Here is a 21,082-nt window from a genome sequence, read left to right on the forward strand (position 1 = left end):
TGTAAGTTGGTGATCGAATTTCATTTTTTGCATGTAGCTGTCCAGATCTCCCAACACCATTTGTTCAAGATACTATTTTTACTCCTTTTTATGTTTCTGTCTCCTTTGTTGAATATTAATTGACCATAGAGACATGGGTTTCCTTCTGGGTTGTCTATTCTGTTGCATTGATCTACCTGACGTAATTTTTTCTCCTGGGCAGGCTCTTTCAGCATCCTCTGAATGGCATGAAGAACTGCAACTTAAATGTTTGACTAAAAAACCCCATAAATCATCTAAGCTGGAAGTTTTTGAAGGTTTTGAAGTGTGTAGCTTAGATTCCCACCTACCAGAAAAACCTTTAACACCCAATTTTGAATGTAGAGATGTGGAAATGCCATTAGATTTAAGTCAGATAGATTCATTTAAGCACTCAGGAATTAAACCAATATTTACAAAAGTCATTTCACCAAAAATGGCTGTTTCCGACTCTTTTGCTGCCCCAGCTTCAACCAGTTTCCTAGCTGCTTCCCCTATTAATTCTGCTTCCCTCTATCCTCCCAGCTTACTTCCTCCAAGCCCTCTTCTTGGTACTCTTGCTAATTCCAAACCATTTGGTCCAGCTAAGAATGACCAAGGCCTTCAGACAGGCCATTGTACTGGCATTTCCCTCGAGGTGGGTTCTTCTCCCAGCCCGCCTCCCCAGAACCCACCTTTTGGATCTTTTAGTGGTTCTGCTTTCTCAGGTAGCTTGTTTAGCTCCAGAGAGTCTCATCTACCTAAAATGTCAGAAGGACCTGCTAATGACAGTTCCCTTGACTTGGACTTCCCTCTGCAGCAGAATCTTTTGTTCTCTCCTCCTAGACTTCCTCCCCCTGGTCCAACCAGAGGGTCTGGCTTTCAGCTTCTTCCTGGTTCTTCTCTTCAGTTTCCAAATTCCCCAGTTCCCTTGAGCACCAGTTACAAGCAGCCAATACATCAAATTGGCCTTGTTCTCAATGAGCCTTCTCCAGCATTTAGGGCTTTTCCAGCATTTGGGGCTTCTCCATCAAATATTTCTGTGAGAACTGCATTATCAGATTCTCTCCCAGATACACATTTGACTGCCTTAAGTTCTTCTGAAACAAAAAGTGATGAAACACCAGGGTTTCTGGCAAGTGGGTTTTTTAAAAAGGTAGAAAAATCTGATATAACAAAAAGAGACTTTCCTGCAAGCTTTCTGGTACTAAACAACGAGGATGACAGAGGCTGCAAAGAAAGCTGGAAGAATTTTGTGGCTGTGCCTGAACTGTTAAGTCTGCAAACTGAGGTATTAACCTTATTTCTCCTACATCTGTAGTTAATTTGCTTCATAGTTGAGAGCAATGGTATTCAAAGTAGCTAGTCATTGAACTATGCATGACCAGTACACAGTGAGTTAAGGGACTTACTGTAATTATTTGTTTTGATGTAAAGTAGTTTAGTAGCAACAGCAGCTTACTTAGTATAAGAGTAAGTTTGAGTCCCAACCCTGCTGCTTGGTGATTTGGGGCAAGTCAGATAACTTTCCTCAGCCTCAGTTTCCCTATCCATATTAGGAGAATGATAATAGTGTCTACTTCATTTTGTGGTTTGAGGTTTAAATAATTTAGTAACAGCTGCCCAGCTGCCCAGCTGTCCTTACCCAGAAAGATGCACATAAAAGCAGCATGGGTAGCTGTAGAGCAGCCACTGCTGGACCCTGGAGCCAGAGTGTTGGGGCTTATATTCTGGCTATGCCACTTGTTAGTGGTGTGACTTGGGACAAGTGCCTTAACTTTTCTGTGCCTCAGTATCCTCAATCTGCAAAGTGGGCATAGTAATAGTACCTCCATAAGGAGTGACTGACAAGATAAAACCAACTGGTACTTGCTCGGTACTGGTTGGCACATATTATCACTGCAGGTATTTTTCAAATTATGGACATAGATCCTTAATACAGGGGTGTCAAACTCATTTTCACTGGGAGCCACATCAGCCTAGTGGTTGCCTTCAAAGGGCTGAATGTAATTTTAGGACTGTATAAATGTAACTACTCCTTAACAGTTAAGAAAGAGCTTGGCACTGCTGCCAGGTAGAAACAAGGTGCCGCGCCAGATAAAACAAGGTGGAGCAGCCTGCGGGCCTTGTGTTTGACACCTGTGCTTTAACATGTGAACCTGCCTGTGATATCACACTCTTCTGCTCCCTGTATGAGTTCCTGGGACCCAGAGTCTGTCTACTGTAAGCTTAGGATCCCCATGTAGAAGCTTACCTCACTCTCATAAGCATATGACAAAGGTCAGCCTGAAAAGCAGTGACTCTTGGCTGCATTGGACAGGGGACAGTGAGCACAAGGAAGTAGTTTTAAAGAGCATATTCAACATAATTTTATATTTAGTAAAAAAAAATTGTCATTTTCATATGTCAGATATAAGTGCACATTTTTAAATGTTTAACAAAGAAATCATGTTATTTAAAAGTTTGAGGAAAATTGTTTTGAGAAACAAAGCTATGTTAGAAGAAAAGATATGTAATACCATTTTTTTAAATGTTTACACGTGTGCCTTTTTTCAGACTTTTTATAAATGCTACCAGATACTAAATATTTATAGTATCTATGAGATTACCAACAATACTTTGATTTTACAGTAATAAAAACTTTAGACTGAATTGAAATATCTTAAGCTGAATTGAAATAATTGGAAACATTTATCCCATAACTTCTTATGTGATAAAATTTCAAGAATATTGCTTAAATTTGTTTTCTGAACTTCATAGGATGGCTTTTGGAAACTTATACCAGCACTGGGATTTATATTAAATCTTAATACAACTATTTTAAACAGTTTTCTTGAACAAAAAGGCATTCGATCTCTAGGTAAGTTACTGTTTTTCTATTTATTAAATTACATGCTCTAATTGTTATAATTTTTTTTGTAAGCGAGTACATTAATATAATAATATACAAGGGGATCCCCCCAAATGAGAATTTATTTATTAAAAAAATGTGTATTCTTACATGTTTCAACTTCAGTCACCTTCAAAGTACTCTGAATTTGATACAGTACACCTATTGAGACTTTTTTCCCACTGCTCAGTTTTTTAACTTGTTGATTTTGATGCCTTTTAGTGCTTCTGCTGTTTTTTGTTTCACCTCTTACACATTGGAAAAACATTTCTCTTTAAGGACTTTTTTCATATGGGGAAACAAAAAAAGAAGTTGCTCAGAGTGAGATTGGATGAATAGGGTGGGTGTAGTACGGGGGAGTGTCATTTTTGGTCAAAAACTGCTGAACACTCAGTTCAATGTGGGCAAGCACATTGTAAGTCACCCATCGTGAAATAGGCAAATGCATTGTAAGAGTCTTCAAAAAAAATTCTCTGAAGCCAAACGCAGCCTCTCACAAAAACACCAGCTAGTACGCTGATACAGATGGGTTCCTAGAACACTCACCTAGTGGGGAAGCCTGTACTACAAGGAGTCCACACTCCAGCAATAGTTCTGTTTTTGGGGGTTCCCCCTTGTAAGTTACAATGAATAGAATTATATTTATTAATCAACAAAGGAAATTGGGGACTAGAGTCTAGTCATATCTTTACCAATAATAATGGTATTACCTGTGCAAATTTATCAGCATAAGTAGCAATAAGTGCTATTTAAGAAAATCCAAATCTTAAGTCACTTGACACAAAGATTACTTTCTTGACCATGTCACAGTCAAATATCAGTCAGCAGGGAAGTTCCATTCCACATAGTTAGAGACCCAGGCTCTTTCCATGTTGTGGCTCTATCATCATCACCATGTGTCTTTTAAAATGACTCTGGTGAAAGAAACGAGATGACTCTGGCATCATTTACTAGAAAGACAAGAGGGAGAGAGAAAAAATGTGGCAGGAACTAGTCACAGAGACCCGGCCAGATACAAGGCTTTGTGCCCTGAGAAGAGATAACTTTGATGAGTAGTCAGTCAGTCTCTGCCAGAGCCCAACTGTTGGGGGGCTTTAACGCAGCCCCCCGCTCCGCCACGGATGAAGAATAAGACTACCAAGACATGATCTGCTTGGGGAGGAAAGGTGGCCGATTCTCTCAAAGGAGAAGGGCCCAGAGCCTTTCTCTCCAGGGGCTTTTATTAGGTTCATTCTCACAGGAATACAGATAAAGCTCATCAATCATTGTCAGCCAGTAAGGGTTAAACAATACATGATTTACAGAGAACTTTGAGGGCTTATTCTGAGTTACAGCCAATTAGTTAGAGGGCTATAAAACTTTAGGCACCAGACTCATCTCAGGTCTGGACCCTTATCTTTTAAACTGAGGGTACAAATTAAGTAGGTTTCACAGGAATGTATGTATTTTTCTTAGGCCTGATTCCCCAGGGAATCCGCCCCTCCCAGCACGGGACTGCACTGCCCTCTGTCATTGTTTCAGGCTTAAGTCAGGCAGGGGAAGTAAAGCAGCCAAGAGATGAGGAGACTTCTTGCAGTCAGAATGAGGACTCAGGCTATTTCAAAGCCGAGGGGCGAGGGTCCATCACCCCCTTTTTCCACAGCCCCCCGAGTCCTTCCCTGCGAGTTTATTCCTGGTGACCAGAACCTGTCTTAGGTTGATCCTCCCCTGAGGATTCTTACCTGTCATTGGCTAACTGGCCAAGCTCAGGGCCAAGCAGGGTGAAGTGGGCAGGGGTGGCACCCCTGCCAGGGAGATAAGCTTTGTCTCCTTAGTGGCTTATGGTCCCAACTCTGACTCAGCCTTAACCATGGGGGGTTACAGCCTCTGAAACCAGGCAGGGCGGTTCCCAACACCCAACATGTTTCTTTTTATAATAATGAATCAGATGGATGAGGAGATCCTGGACATCCTCAAACCAGCAAGTAGTTTGAAGGCCAAACGCTAGCCCTGGGTTAAGAGATTTTTTTTTAATTAAAAAAAACATTATTAAACAACTAGCAAGTATTCATTGAACAGCAGTATCTAATTCCCCTGCCATCACCTCTAAAATGCCAGGGTCTTCATATTTCAAACCTGTACCAGGGTTGGCAGACTCTTTGCCTGTTCGACTTGCACTACACTAAAAAGGAATAATGAAAATTTACATGTGAGATAATTCTGGTTTCTGGAATAATAGAAGAGCTTCTGTCTAAATAACACTCCTGCTAATAACATTTACTAGCCTTGGACATCTGTTTGAAAGCCTCTTGCTGAAGGCCTAGAATGCAATTAAAAAAACAAAACAGGCAGAACTAGAGGAGGGGGGGACACAGTCCTTGAAAGAAGGGGGCAAACCAGGCATATGCCATGTTTATCCAGCTTTTCACCTGAAGGCACTTCTCTGTTCCTGAGGCACATAGGGGTTAGAACTGAAACAGATTCTCAGCGGGATGATAAAATAATGGTTGGGGGCTGCCAGAGTGGCTGGACATTAAGTGGGAAAATTCGAGGAAGGGCGAGCTCTGAAATCTGCCTATAAATTCCCTCAGATCCTTGGCTGTCCAGGAAAAAGCAAAAGCTGAGCAGAAATTTCAGCCACTGCCAAGTGTTGGGGAGACAAGTTTGGTTTTCAAATGACAACAAAACAGAGAGAGTTGGTAAATATCTTAGCCTGTCTATTAAAACCTGAAAAGGGCCATGCACTATACCACAGATATACTTTTTAATCACTGTCTGGTGCTAGGACCACCAGACAATAGAGAGAAAGTACAGTTTGACCCTTTACCTCACACCATACTAAAAAATCAGTTCCAAATAGATTGAAGACTTAAGTGTAAAAGGCAAACCATAAAACATTTAGAAAAAAATATAGGAAAGTATTTTTATGATTTTAAGATAGGAAACATTTTTAAAACTTTTTATTTTGAGATAATTTGAATATTGACAAAAAGTTGCAAATACGGTACAAAGAATTCCCATATATACTCCATCCAAATTTCCAAGATGTCAACATTTAGAAACACTTGATTTATCAATCAAAGAAGAATTTCTTAATGCAAAAAACCCCCCAAAATATACAAACCATAAAGGAAAAGATTAATAAAGTAGACTGCATTAACGTCAGCAATGCTTTTCTTGTTAAAAATAAATAAAAAATATTTAAAATGTGAAAAAGACATGCCAGAAACCTGGGATAAAATGTTTGCAACACAGACAAACAAGGTATATACATACAGTGGAATATTATTCAGCCTTAAAAAGGAAGGAAATTCTGACACTTGCTACAACATGGATCAACCTCAAATACATTACGCTAAATGAAATAAGCCAGTAACTAAAGGACAAATATCTGTAAGATTCCACTTATATGATGTACCAAGAATAGTCAAATGCATAGAGACAAAGTAGAATGGTGGCTGCCATGGGATATGAGGAGTAGGGAGTTTGGGTGGGGGGGGTTATTGGTTAATGGGTACAGAGTTTTTAGTTTTACAAGATGAAACAGTTCTAGAGATAGATGGTGTTGATGACAGCACATTAGAATTAGTGCTGAATTGTACACTAAAAATGGTTAAAATGGTAACTTTTATGTTTTGTGTATTTTACTACAATTAAAAAATATTATACATTAGTATTTCATACTTAAGTATTTTTATATTATTTATACCCCTACATATATATTATTGTCAGTTGTATCTACTAAATGTTTAATTTTTTAAATTTCAGTGTATACTTGGGAAGATTTGAGATAAATTCTTTTAGAATCATCAGGCTTTGGTGATTGATTTGATGTGGGCAATGGAGGGGAGGGAGGGTTGAGTGTGAGAAAGGCAAATCATCAACTGGAGACCGAACCTGGAAAAATGCTAATAAAGTTAAGTTTGGGACATTTAAATTTTCAGATGCTTAGTAGACATTGGAAAGAAATCTATGGTTATGGTATGAGGCCAGAGCTCAGGAAGAGGTCAGAATAGTATTTGAAGCCATGGACCATGTGTTTGTATAGAGACCACCTAGAGAAAAAGGTAACTTAGGATAGAGAAGAGGTCATTACACCATCCTTGGTCACACTACTGTTTAGTGATCAGACGGAACAGCAACCACAACAGGCTGAGAAGGAATGGCAGAGGAATAAGAGGAAAGCTAGAGAGGTGAAATTTCTTGATGGACATACCTTTCATGTGAGTTTTCCCTGTGCGACTCTGTATATCCAGATTAATCTGTGGGCTAATTATTCCTCTGCATATGTGGGCTTTTCTGCCTTTTTTCCTGTGTATGTAGTCTCAAGATGTCTGATTTTTTTCTCTGACTTGTTTTTATATTTCTCTACACAGCTTCCTTTCTCTTTTATCCTCTTCCTTTTCTTTTTTCTTTCCTTCCACTTCTGAATTTACTTTTATATGGCTCTGACATATCATTTTGATATTTTATCATTTATGATAATCTTTTTAAAAAAATATTTTATTTATTTATTTTTAGAGAGAGGGGAAGTGAAGGAGAAAGAGAGGGAGAGAGACATCAATGTGTGATTGCCTCTCACGTGCCTCCTACTGGGGACCTGGCCTGTAATCCAGGCATGTGCCCTGACTGGGAATCGAACCTGTGACCCTTTACTTCACAGGCCACGGCTCAATTCACTGAGCCACACCAGCCAGGGCAATGATAATCTTGAATATCAATATTTATGAGTTATATCTTGCTTATTATTAATATCATTTAAAAATTAGTCTACAATTTTACATGTAATGCTAAAAAACCTCCAAAAGAACTCTAAATTATACTGTCTCCATTTTTTCTTTTGTCTTCATTGATTTCTTTTATGGGATAATGGATTTTGGTGTGTTGTTTTGTTTTTTAAAATGTCTTCAATCCCACCCTGGCTGGCATGACTCAGTGGATTCAGTGCTGGCCTGCAAACCAAAGGGTTGCTGGTTCGATTCCCAGTCAGGGCACATGCCTGGGTTGCAGGCCAGGTCCCCAGTAGGGGGTGTTCGAGAGGCAACCACACATTGATGTCCCTCACTTCCCCTCTGTCTAAAAATAAATAAATAAAATCTAAACAAAAAAAATGTCTTCAATTCTCATTTCCTGTGTTAAAAAAATGTATCATTTTGGTAAGTATTTTCAGTTCTTTGAATGATTTAAAATTAATGCTGTATGTGCAGCTATGTACATATTATGCACAGATCCTTTTGTCTTTACCCCTAAAATTGTATATTTATAATTACAAGATAGGGTTTTGTGAAAACCAGTCACCCAGAAAAGGCGACATATTTGAGTCTTTATAGATTGTGTTGTAAAGTGTTTTCTCAGTTACTGTATTTTATTTTGAATAACAAGGTGTCAATTGGGAGAGCACTCAGCCCGAAATGGCTGGAATTAGTGTTGATTTTGGATACTTAGGGAAGTTATCTGACAGAAATCCTAAAAAGGGAAGTAGAAGGAATTTAACAGTTTATTAAGTTGTTCTTGGAAAATGAATTGAAAATTGCAGACACTGAATACCATTTAAAGAGCCCATTGAAGATCACTTTCAAAAGCAATGTCCAGTCCCAAATCAGGATAGTGTTTACCTTTGAAGAGCTGGGGGATGGGTTGAAGGACAAGGGGGGAGGGCTTCAACTTTATAATATCTTGTTTCTTTTAAAGAGAGACATTTGAAGCAGTTGTGGGAAACTGTTAAAAGCTGACCTGCCCTGCAATGATAAGGATGTTTTACACAAGGGTAGTTGCAAAACAGTTTATTCTTGTATCATTATTTATTATTGTATTATTCCCATATGCACAACTGTAAACCTACTTTTGCCCACCCCTGTATTTTTCTCTCTTCTGTTTAAAATATTTCATAATCAAAAAACATTCAGTGGCTGTGTTGTAGTGGTGCAAATAATGCTACTACATATCAAATATCTTAGGTGGAAGTAATTTACCTGGGAAATTATCAGATGACTGACTGTGCTCTGACAATGACGAAGATTGTGGAAGAGGAAAAGTAACTTTCCCTGTACCCCTCTAGGTTTTTGGCTGAGACCACTACCTCCACCCCCTTAATAAAAGATAGATTATAGCAAGAGAAAAAAACTATTTTATTTATGTACACACGCATGTACCTGTGCCAATGGAAGCCCCACAAAGATATGAGACAAAAGGCAGCCAGGCAACTGAGCTATGAAAAGGGATAGTGGTCTGGGGCTTCAAAGCAAGGGAGGCAATTCACCCAGGTGAGAGGAAGCAATGTCTGGTAACAGATGTTTGCCCTGACATACAGGTAAGTCCCTCAGATCAAACATTACCTCTGGTAGTTATGGGGGAGGTAAAAAGTTTTTCCTGAGTCTGCTGTGTCTTGATTAACTTCAGTTCAAAATTATCCACATGCCAAAGTGGCACATTCTGTGGTGGCATGTTCTGAACCCCCTCAAGGTAGCTGTGGAAAGTCTAGTTTCATAAAATGTGATTGGAAAAATAACAAATTTAAAATCTAGTTTATTATAGAAAGTGATTTCAAATACATGACTTACATTTTTGAAAAATAAAAAGTTTTTAATTTCTGGGTACAATATATGTTAACTTTCATTTTCAATTTTGTCATTTTATAATATAGTAAGTAAAATATCTTGATTTGGATAAATAATAATCTTTACCTGTAGGTACTATTACAATAATCAAAAGAACAATTTAATTGATCTAAAAACTTGTATTTCATACTTCATGAAAAGGGCTGCAAGCTTTTATAGAAAGAGGCAAGCAAGAAACAAGGAAGAAGTGCTTGGTTTGGCTGGGAGTGAATATCTGACCTTATTTAGAAAGATCAAAATATAGAGTCCAGAGATTGAAATAATTTGATACACTGGTCTTAACAGCCATATTGATTATTTATTGTATATTTAGGTTTTCTCTTCTGAGCTATTTGTAGCCAGAGCCTAGAAACTGAATTTTTCTCTGCATAGTTCAGACTTCTTTGATTATTAAAGATGGCAAGGGAGTGGAAGTCTGGATCGAATTGTCTCCTGACAACCTTCAGGATAATATGACAGGCATATGTTCCAGTCCTCCTCATTTTTTATTTAAATAGCAGACCAATTAAGAACCTTGAAAAGTAATAGTTTTATGATCTGTTAATGTGGCTTGGTTTCACAGTATTACAAATTGTTTCATAGAACTTTTATAAATGGGCATAGTTGAGATGCAGAGTGTCCAGCAGACATAAAAGAGGTTTCCACTTTTAGGTGTCAAAGGAAGAGAACGTCTTCTGGACCTGATTGCCACTCTTCTGGTACTGCAGTTTCTTCGCACCAGGTTGGAACGAGTGGGAATAGTCTTCAAATCCCTGATGAAATTGGACGATGCCTCCATTTCCAGGTTTTTTGTGATTTTTTTCCCATTTAAGTATATATTTTTATTTTTTAAATATCATTTAATATTTAACTATAGTTTTCCCATTTAACTCTAGTACTAAGCAACTGACTTATATTTTCAATCATTTCTTAAACCTATTAAGAAGCCACACAGAATTTTAAGTACAAAAAGAATTTTTTCACAGGGTATGTTCTTTGCTCCCACTCTTCCATTGGCAGGGCAGACACAGAACCTTTGCCTCTGGCTGCACAGAAAACTGGAACTCAGAGAATTTAAGTGTAGCTTACAATGGAGCCTAGATATTTGATTTCTGGCTTAGACCTCTTTTCACTATAGTATATGAATTCTGTGTGTTTTTGGAAGTCTATAATCTGATTATTGGGACTAGGCCTGATCCCAACAATTGCAGGGTGTGGGCCAAGAATACAAATGCAAACCCACATGCTCTACATCTATGTACTTAAAAGTTCTAAGTTAAACTAAAATATGTTCTAAAGTTTTACCTTGATAAATCCAACTGCATAACCACCTAGAAGACCAGGTTCAAATTTAGAATTCTGGAATCACCTTAAGTTTTATGCCAAAATGTTGCAGTGTGGAGAGAGCCAGTTCTCAGGCCTTGGCTGCCGGACCTTGGCTAACCCCTGGTACCACAGTAGGTCTTAAGTGCACCTATGAATACCCCTTACCCATCAAAACTCCATCCATACCCCGTGCAAATGGCCACCCTCATGTATACACATACACACGAATGTAATTTGCTTATGTATTTTTAGAAGGCAAGATAAGGGGAAAACTAATAAAATTAATACAAATATTATCTATAGGAAGAGGAGAAGGAGACAAGGACAAAAACTAGTTTCTCTTAATATACCTTGTTTTATGATTTTAGCTTAGAAGCTGTGTAAATATTTTATATAACAAAGATCAAATATCAGAGAATAGAGATTATACTTAATAAGTTATATATGGGAATATACTCAGCAGTGCCTAGGATGTCAGGAAATAAATGGCAAGACAAAAAAAGAGGAGAAGCAAACCTTTAAATTAATGGACATATGAACAAAAGACAATGTGTAGACCTTGTTTGGATGCTGATTTGAACAAAATCCATTGTATTTAAAAAAAACACAATTAGGGAAGTTCAAATATTACCTGGATATTTTGTTATATTAGAGAATTATTTATAACTGTTTTTAAGTGTCGTGTTTAAGAAAATGTTCTTCAAAGCAGGAGGGATCACAATACCTGATACCAAACTGTATTACAAGGCCACTGTAATCAAAACAGCCTGGGTCTGGCATAAGAACAGACACATAGATCAATGGAACAGAACAGAGAGCCCAGAAATAAACCCAAGTATCTATGGTCAATTAATATTTGACAAAGGAGAGAGGAGCATAAAATAGAGCAAAGATAGCCTATTCAACAAATGGCATTGGGAGATCTGGACAGATACATGGAAAAAAATGAAACTCGATTACCAACTTACACCATACACAAAAATAAATTCAAGGGAGATAAAAGACTTAAATGTAAGGCACGACACCACAAAAGTCCTAGAGGAAAACATAGGCAGGAAAATCTCAGACATTCCACGCAGCAACATCCTCACAGACACATCCCCTAAAGCAAGGGACACAAAGGAAAGAATAAACAAATGGTACCTCATCAAAATAAAAAGCTTCTGCATGGCTGAAGAAAACAGCATTAAAATGAAAAGAGAACCAACAGTATGGGAAAACATATTTGCCAATGATACCTCAGACAAGGGCCTGATCTCCAAAATATATAAAGAACTCACACGACTGCACTCCAGGAAGACAAACAACCCAATTAAAAGATGGGCAAAGGACTTGAACAGACACTTCTCCAAGGAAGACATACAGAGGACCCAGAGACACATGAAAAGATGCTCAGCATCACTAGCCATCAGAGAGATGCAAGTTAAAACCACAATGAGGTCCCATCTCACACCAGTCAGAGTGGCCAACATAAACAAATCAACAAACAAGTGTTGGAGAGGATGTGGAGAAAAGGGAACCCTAGTACATTGTTGGTGGGAATGCAGACTGGTGCAGCCACTGTGGAAAACAATATGGAATTTCCTCAGAAAACTGCTGGGATTATACCCTGAGAACCCTGAAACACCAATCTAAAAGAAACTATGCATCCCAATGTTCATAGCAGCACAATTTACAATAGCCAAGTACTGGAAGCAACCTAAGTGCCCATCGGCAAATGAGTGGATCAAACAACTATGGTACATTTACATAATGGAATTCTACGCAGCAGAGAGAAAGAAGGAGCTTATACCCTTTGCAACAGCATGGATGGAACTGGAGAGCATTATGCTAAGTGAAATAAGCCACACCGTGAGGGACAAATACCATATGATGTCACCTTTAACTGGAACATAATCAACAGAAGAAGAAAGCAAACAACATATAACCAGAGACACTGAAGTTAAGAACAGGAAAGGGTTTTCAGGAACTACTATAAAGGACACATGGACAAAACCAAGGGGGAGGGTGGAAGCTGGGGAGGGAGGTGGGTTGGGCTGGGGTGGGGTAGAGGGGTGGGGAGAAAATGCAGACAAGTGTAACTGAACAACAATAAAATAATTAAAAAATAAAATAAAATAAAATTTTAAAATGTTATCCCTTAAAGATACATATTTACAGATGAAATTAAAATAAATTAGACCTATTTTTACTACCTTACAAAGAGACACTTCTGTTTTGATCTTTTCCAATATGGTAGCCTCTAGAACAAGTATTAATAACTTTGAACATACTTTTGAATTGCAAATCAAAGTATTAAAGCCAGATTTTAAAAAGTAAAATATGGCTCTTACTATTTTATTGTTATTGTGAAAGCAAAATGATTTGTTGGCACTTTAATAAATGTTTAAATAACTTTATTTCCTGTTTATTGGCTATTTAAAACTTTTCTATTTTTCCTACTTTATGATGTACATAATATGAATGCAGTAGCATGTTGTATGGTGGTGTATTAAAAAAATTTTCACACTAGTGGATCAGTTAGAAGTCTCAGGGCCACCTGGATTAAAGGAAGGCCAGTTGAATTAGTGAGAATATTTGAAATCAGTTTTGTTGCTTTCAGTTGCTAGTAACTATAAGTAGAGTAATAATTATTGAGAAACAAATCATGTAACCACTTTGGTCTGTTGCTATTTGGTATGTTCATGTCATCATGATATTCAGTAAATATTTATTGACTGCCTACTCTGTGCTAGGGGCTGTTAAACATGTGTTTTGTTAATCCCCACAACCACCCACAATTTCACATATTGTTATCATAATTGAGGAAACTGAGACTTCCATTGTTGAATGAAGGCTGCCAAATATCACACAGGCAGTGCTGTGTGACTGCAGAATCAGGATTTGAGCCCAGGTCTTAACCACCACACTATTCTGTTGGCCCTTTCCCAGTTTATAGGGAAAAAATCAGGAAGATGAAGAGGATTTATCAAATTTTAAGTCTTTCCCCATAGCGTTTTCTTTAAAACTTTATTACATGTTAACACTTGTTAGCAAGTTCTAGCAGATGACAAAAGAGGAAGCAGCTAACTAATATTAAAAATTTTCAGGATTTTTCTGAGGTTTGAATAGACTTGAATATTTGACAGTCTGGAATATTTGATAGCATTTAACAGACACAAACTTGAAGTTTTTGATATGCACATTTTACTAGTAAGTTTATGTGACAGTTAAATATATGACAGTTTCATGGGTGATTCTCAGGTACTTTGCAAATAACTAGTCAAATTGAGAATTCCTGGTACAGTGAAAAGGAGAAAGAATTGGAAGCCTAGTTTGTAAAATAGGATTGAAGTTGTACATGAAGAATGGGTAGGATTCAGATGGAGAATGAAAAAGAATAACAATGAACAGATGTATGAAGACTAGAAAATACTTGAATTCTTGTAGAGGCAGCTGGGAAGTCTGTGATGCACAGTGGAAGTGATGGGTGTAATATGCTTAAAAATGTATTTAATAAGTTAAAAGTATGTCAGGTTGGTAGAAGTTTAATAACATGTCAAAGAACTGCTTTTATTAAATATCTTAATTTTTGACAGAATCATTTTGTCTGAGCTAATGTGCTTGATTTGGTACCACATTACATTTTATACATAATTATATTCTGAAATTGATGGAAACATTGCTTTTTTTAAATCTAGGGATATTCCCTGGGCTTTTGAGAAAATAAAGAAAGCAACCGAATGGGTAAGAAGAACAGAAGGACAATATCCATCTATCTGCCAACGGCTTGAATTGGGTAAAGACTGGGACTGTGTCACTAAACAACTATTGGGAATCCAACCCATGAATACCACCTCTCCTCTTCACAGAGTTCTTAATTATGGTAAAGGCTAAAACAGATGAAGTTGTGTTTTAAACTTTTTCATGCTTCTATCTATAAAATAAATAATAGATTCCTAAAAATGAAATTTAATTATGGTTTTATCAAATATACCAATAAGTCACTTTAAAATAAACAATTGATTATTTAATGAACAAGCAATAATAAAGTAAAAATTACAGTATTGAAGATTTCTTGTATTTAAATGTTTTAAGGTGGTAAGACACATTTGGATAGTCCTTGAAGCTTGCTGCTTCTCCCCTTTGAGGAGCCTGAACTGAGCAAGCTGGGAAGAAACAAGGATCTTTGGCCAATGTCCACATTCCCATTTCCAGGGTACTGGATATCCAGACCTTGATCCCCAGTATGCATTCTCCTTGGTGTGGGTCTCAGTCTGTGGATCCCTTGATACTCCTATTACTTAGACAAACTGTGTGTCCTGAGCAATGCTTTCATGGCTCTTGCTTTTGGTGTTGGAATCTCAAATCTTATCACCAAACCAAGGTCATCTAAATTTTCACCTATATTCTGGAAGTTTTATGGTTGTGAATTTTACATTTGGGTCTATGATCCATTTTCATTTTTTGTGAAAAGTGTAAGGTCCACTTTCTTCCACATTACCCCTCCTTGGCCATTAATTCTCTACCTTTATATAAAACCCAGTTTCTTAGAAATAGTCTTTTGGCTATCCTCCTACCTGTCATCATTGCTGCCATTCACCATCTGTCCAGCACTGCCCCTCATTCACATGGTTCAGGATTTCCCTTCCTACTTTTCCTTCCCTTCCCTTCCTACTGTTAGTACTGCCTTCATCTTCAGTGACTTCCAACATCCTGATGTGTGACCCATCCTAATTCTCTGGGCTTGAACTGCAGCTTGTGATCCTGTTAGTACCCAAAAGATAAGAGGCTTGTGAGGAATTGCCATGGGGCCTTCTCACACCTGACTTTGTGTCTCCCTAGGCTATCATGAGATGGTTTCTTGTCACCTCCTAGTTCTGATGAGGTATGAAGCTTAGAATACAACTGCAGACTAAAAATACCTATCTGAATTTAGAATTGGTTCCTCAACAATGTGCCCCACAACTCATGTCACAATTATCTAGGTCCTTTGGGAGTACGGGACAAGGGGAGGTAGTGTCTTTTACTATTCTTCCTCTTGCTGTTTATTAAGTAATAAGTCATCTAAATCTACAGTAGCTTGTTTTATCTTTACTGGCAGATCAGTCAGGTCTTGGCCTTGGCCTTGCCTGCTTGCCATAATCACAGAAGATAAAGTGTTTTCACGGTTTATTAATTAAGAGATTTAAAAGATTGATAAGACCCAGTAACAGAATATGTGAGTACACAGATACTTCCTTACATTGTTATTGAAAACATTCTACTAAAACAAAATTTTGTAATTAAAGTATTTATCAAAATTTATCAAAGGAGGGTAGTAGATACTACCCTCCTTTGACCTACAAATTTCACTGAAAGGAATTCCACTTCCAGAAATTCATCTTACAGAAATATGGACACACACAGAAAGATGTACAATAAAACTCATTTTAAAATTATATAAATGGGTATTTGTATTACATAAAAATCTGTCATGTCATATTCCAAAGCGGGTACCTTTGAGTAGAAACTTTATTTCTATTTTATATATTTTGGGTTAGTTGAAAAAATTTTACAATTACTTAAGTTTTTCAAGACTTAAAATATTTTGCCACATTTTTATAAATTTAGAACATTCTTCTCTTTCCTCTTCTGCTGTTCACTTGTTGAAGAAACAGGGTCAGTTTTATGTCCTATAGTATGTCGCACGTTCTGGACTTGTCCATTTGTTTCCTTTTCTCTTTCCTCATGTTTCTTATCCGACTGGAAATTAGGTCTAAAGTCCCGAGTAGATTAAGGATCAACATTTTTGTCCACAGAAGCCATAGAGTCTGGTTGTTGTTCTACTATTAATAATACTCACATTGATAAATGGGTTTCCAGTGATGGTGTGTTTTCCCTAAATCTGTGGAGAAATATTTTGGCATCCAGTTCCTAACCCAGCTTTCACCTAGTAGTTTTGTTGCCTGAATCATTTTCATGAAATATTGTGATTCTGTCTTCTAAACTTATTAGCTGGAATTCTTCAGAAATAATGAGCTTTTCCCCATCAACTAATGGTATTTGGTTATATTTTTAAAAACCTATTTTTAAAAATATATCTAATCACTACAATTGTTGTGTGTCTTCCTTTTATAGACTGAATCCCTGGAAGGCAGACTCTGCTCATTATATTCCTAATGCCTAGTGCCGTCCATTTTGTAAGCTCAGCAAATGACAAAATAATGCACCAACTCAAAGCTGGTTGTTTTTAGCTGCACCAACTCAAAAGATGTGTTGTTCATAGAGTATTCTTAGTTAACCTCATAGTTAAATTTAAAAAGTTAATCTTGTAGATTAAGCACACCGTTGGAAGAAACAAAAATAAAATGCTTGCTGTCATAAAGACTTTATTTGCAATTCAAAGTGAGAAAAACATTTACACTTAAGTGGACTTTCCTAGCAACTTTGGGTGACTACATTGTCAATCATTCACAACCTGGAGAAGATAATTTTAACACATCCTCTGATATTTTTTTTTTATTTTTCAATTACAGTTTACATTCAATACTATTTTGCATTAGTTCCAGATGTACAGTTTGGTGTGATCAGACAATCACATACTTTACAAAGTGGTCCCCTAATATTTCTAGTACCCACCTGCTGACAGACCTTGGTAGGCCTACCAGGAATGGAAAATCACCAGGCAGGAATACTGTACCATGGGAAACTGTAGCCTGGGAAACTGCCTGCCGACCCTACCCAGGACAAACAGATGCCTGGCTCCGATTGGGATCTGGGGTCAGCCTATCCGGCATAACAGGATGCATGACTTGAGCCTGACAAGATGTATCAAGAACAGCAGAGAGCAAAAATGGCACCCAGCAACCAGCTCTAGCCAATCAGACTCTTGACACACCAACCAGTTACCCTTCACGGGTTTTGGGGTTTAAAAATCCTGCCCTAAGAACAACCTAGCGAGTCCTAACCTCCCTTGGTTGGCTCCCCAACTTCCCTAGGTTGGCTCCACTTTCCCTCTTATTCCCCGGTAACGAACCCTGCTCCAGAGCTCGGTGCGTCCCTCCGGTTTCTCGAGCAACTCCGACCTAACATCTGCCACGTACCTAATTACGATATTATTGACTACACTGCCTATGCTTTACTTTTGTAACTGCCAATTTATACTTAATCCCTTCACCTTTTTTACCTCATCCCACAACACCCCCGTCAGGTATTTTCAACAGAAAAGAACACCCAGATTTTACCTGGAAAACCAGATTTTCAGCCTAATAATAAGAAAGTGTCCTTATCTTTAAACAATATTCACTAGAGTGTACAGCAGAGCTGTTGACACGCGTCAGCCGGGCCCCAATCTTACATATTGAGTCTCCGGAGCTGCCGGCGCTTTTATTAGAAAGCTACAGGTCCGCCCGCCAGACTATAGAGGGTGAGGGCCAGAGAAGAGCCAGTCCTCTCCAGCGCCGGCGTTCCTCCTGGAAGCCCGACCCCTCCCGGGACCCCTGTAAACCAGCCATCCAGCTCCCGCTCGCCCTTAGGCCGCGACGAAACCCTCAAGCTTCTTCCCGGCCCCTCCCCATCGCCCTCAAGCACCCTCCCTTTTCCTCTTCCGCTCAGCGCCCATCGGCCCCGCCCACCCTCTTCCTGTGGGCTCCTGGGGACTCCGGCGCGCCCGCCTCGGCCGGATTGGCTGGTTAGCTCATCGCTCTGGGCTCGGAGCCCGCCATTGCTAATTCCCCTCCAGTGGCGTCACAAGGAGCCGGCGGGCGAGGGCCGAACGCTGCGAGCGCCGACCGTGCGTCGCGACTGCTCCGGCGGCGGCGGTGGTTTGCTGCTCTCCTGCTATGGCGGCGACCGTTGCAGACGGGGCGAGCGTTGTTGCGGTTCCCGTGTCGGGCTCCCACAGCCAGCCACCTGTAGGCGAAGGCAAGGGAGCCGTGGGCGATGAGAGGGACGCGGGCACGAAAGGAGTAGAGGCCTTGGGGGACAGCGAGGAGGACGGGGAGGATGTGTTCGAGGTGGAGAGGATCCTGGACATGAAGACCGAAGGGGTGCGTGAGCCGGCCGGGCCGGGGGCAGCGGAGGGGAAGTCTCGGGAAGTTGTGAGGGTTGCGTGGCCGGAAGCGTCTGGGGGTGCTGGGTGTGAGGGTAGGTGACGGGTTTACAGGGTACTCGGTGTTGACACACCTGGTTGGGGCCACACTGCTTGAAAAGGGTGGCGTTGAAATTAGCCTGCAACTCAGAGCCCATGTCCACGCCGTCGTTTCAGTTTTTGCTGAAGCCATAGTCAATTTTCTGGTGTGAATTCATCGGGATTATCAACCGTGATTTAAAAATAAAAAAATTTAGCCATCCACTAGCCCAGTATCTCAACTCTAAAGGGTGCATTCAAAGGTCTTTAGAACCTGACCACTGCCACCCTATCCCCCTGGTATCATTTGGTAGCTGCCAACAGCCAAAGCTAACACTCCTCCTCCCACCGCCTGGCGTTCACCGTTCCCCTTGCTGAGTCCACCTTTTTCTGCCTGTTTCGACCCTGACCCCCACAGCATTGAGTTGCGTCCTCCTCTGCTCTCTGTTTCGGCGCGGAAAGCATCAGCTTCCTTAAATGTTGGTCTGCTAGAGTGTGGCCACTTGAATCAGGGGATGTGATTTTGTTAATCTTGGTACTTAATCCAGTGCCCAGCGTGCAGTTAGTTCTTAGTGTATATCCTGTTATTAAAGCGTGCAGTTAGTTCTTAGTGTATATCCTGTTATTAAATGAGGTAATGAATTGTGGGCTGGAAGCTGGAATGAAGGGGAGGGGTGGCCAAAGGCCCCAAATGGTAGTAATACTTTTATTTTGGATTCTTTTCATCGTCTATTAATTTCCCATTCGTCTTGTGCTACCTTGTGTTAATTTTTTTTGTTCAGTCATTCAGCAAACTTTTTAAGCTACTGTGTGCAAGGGGCTGCGTTGGGTCCTGAGGATATAGAGATGAACCGTAGTGTATACACTTGCTGACATTGAAGAGTACTGTCCAGTAAATAAATAATTGAAGTCCAATGTCATTAATACTATTGTTAGTTGCAGTACAGTAAAGATAGGAACATTTTTAGGAATAACTTTCCCAAATATGTTGTAAGTGCCTTGAGGTGAGAGGTGGAGCCGACTGTCTAGTGTTTTTGTATATCCTGCATTTAACACAGTAGTTAACACATAGAAAATATTTCGCTTGGAGGGTAGTATCTTTAGAGTTAAGAGTGTTCGCCTATTCATACAATCTTAATTTTGCTGGTTCCAAAGAATTGTAGGTAGTTACGTAAAGCCTCAAAAGTGGATGAAACGAAGAAATGATTAAGAAAGTAAAGGAGAGTTAGACTTTAGTAATGTGAGTAAAATTCTAGTCCTCTTATGCTGGCCTGTGCGGCTCTGTTGGAGTGTTGTCCAGTAAATCGAAAGGTCACAGTGTCCATACCTAGTCCTGGCACGTGCCTAGGTTGCAGTTCCGTTTCCAGTCGGTTGCGTGACAACCGATCCATGTTTCTCTCCCACGTCCGTGTTTCTTTCTCCCTCCCTTCACCTTTCTAAAATCAATAAGCATGTCCTCTGATAAGAATAAAAAAAGTCTAGTTTTCAGGGATTTGTAGGCGAATGAGTGATTTATAAGAGAAAAGCTCAGCAGAACATGATTATTGCACTTTCTGTATAAACGTTGAGTAAGCCAATCAATTGATAAACATGGTCTTTGGTGGCGTTTTGTTATGCCTCTCTGTAGTCCAGGAGTTTGAATTACCCAGTCTGCGATTTCTGTTCATAAGCCACTGGTCTGCAGTGTTCTGTTACAGACTAAGACAATCACTGTGGTGAATGTCGGCTAGGGGAAATACTATTAACACTGAGTTTATATATTAGGCATGTCCTTTTTTTTTAGTTTATTGCTAATGCAATTTTTTGTTGTCAGAAAAGTGAATCCAACAGAATCTCAGGATTTTGGCTTCAATTTTGATAGGAGTCATCTTTATATGATAAGCAGGCACTTTTTCTAACATTTGTGACCATTTGATTATTTAGTGTATAAATAAATTTTATTATATAGCTTGGTGAATTATCACAAAGCCAACACCTCTGTAACCCCCACCCAAACTAGGAATTATTAAACTGCCAGCCTCAGGCATCCCTTTTGGTTCCCTTTCTGATCAATTACCCCTTACATCCCTCAGAGTACCCTGAATTATTACATGGTAATTTTTCTACCTAGCCATGCATTCCTCAACAACTTTAGTTTTACCTGATTTTTTTCCTTCATTTAATTTTTTTTATTGAGAGAAAAAGAAACATTAATTTGTTGTTCCA

At 39.1% G+C, this 21,082-nt stretch overlaps 2 protein-coding genes across 7 annotated transcripts in view; both read left to right on the forward strand.

Annotated features, from left to right (window-relative positions):
• PARP4 (poly(ADP-ribose) polymerase family member 4) overlaps positions 1-14,834 on the forward strand; it is a 138,576-nt gene extending 123,742 nt beyond the window's left edge. For 3 of the 4 annotated variants that reach the window (XM_045188066.3, XM_024551062.4, XM_045188067.3), the window contains 4 exons: positions 203-1,288; positions 2,758-2,857; positions 10,135-10,267; positions 14,469-14,834. In XM_045188066.3, coding sequence (XP_045044001.2) covers positions 203-1,288; positions 2,758-2,857; positions 10,135-10,267; positions 14,469-14,664 — 1,515 coding nt within the window. In that variant the 3' untranslated portion in view covers positions 14,665-14,834. The remainder of the gene's footprint in view (positions 1-202; positions 1,289-2,757; positions 2,858-10,134; positions 10,268-14,468) is intronic. The other variant, XM_024551063.3, reaches the window with a different exon arrangement.
• Positions 14,835-18,405: 3,571 nt separating this feature from the next.
• MPHOSPH8 (M-phase phosphoprotein 8) overlaps positions 18,406-21,082 on the forward strand; it is an 89,843-nt gene continuing 87,166 nt past the window's right edge. For all 3 annotated transcript variants that reach the window (XM_024580775.3, XM_045188079.2, XM_024580774.4), the window contains exon 1: positions 18,406-18,797. In XM_024580775.3, the coding sequence (XP_024436543.2) occupies positions 18,591-18,797 (207 nt within the window). In that variant the 5' untranslated portion in view covers positions 18,406-18,590. The remainder of the gene's footprint in view (positions 18,798-21,082) is intronic.

Source organism: Desmodus rotundus, chromosome 3, assembly GCF_022682495.2.
Source record: "Desmodus rotundus isolate HL8 chromosome 3, HLdesRot8A.1, whole genome shotgun sequence".
Taxonomy (NCBI): Eukaryota; Metazoa; Chordata; class Mammalia; order Chiroptera; family Phyllostomidae; genus Desmodus; species Desmodus rotundus.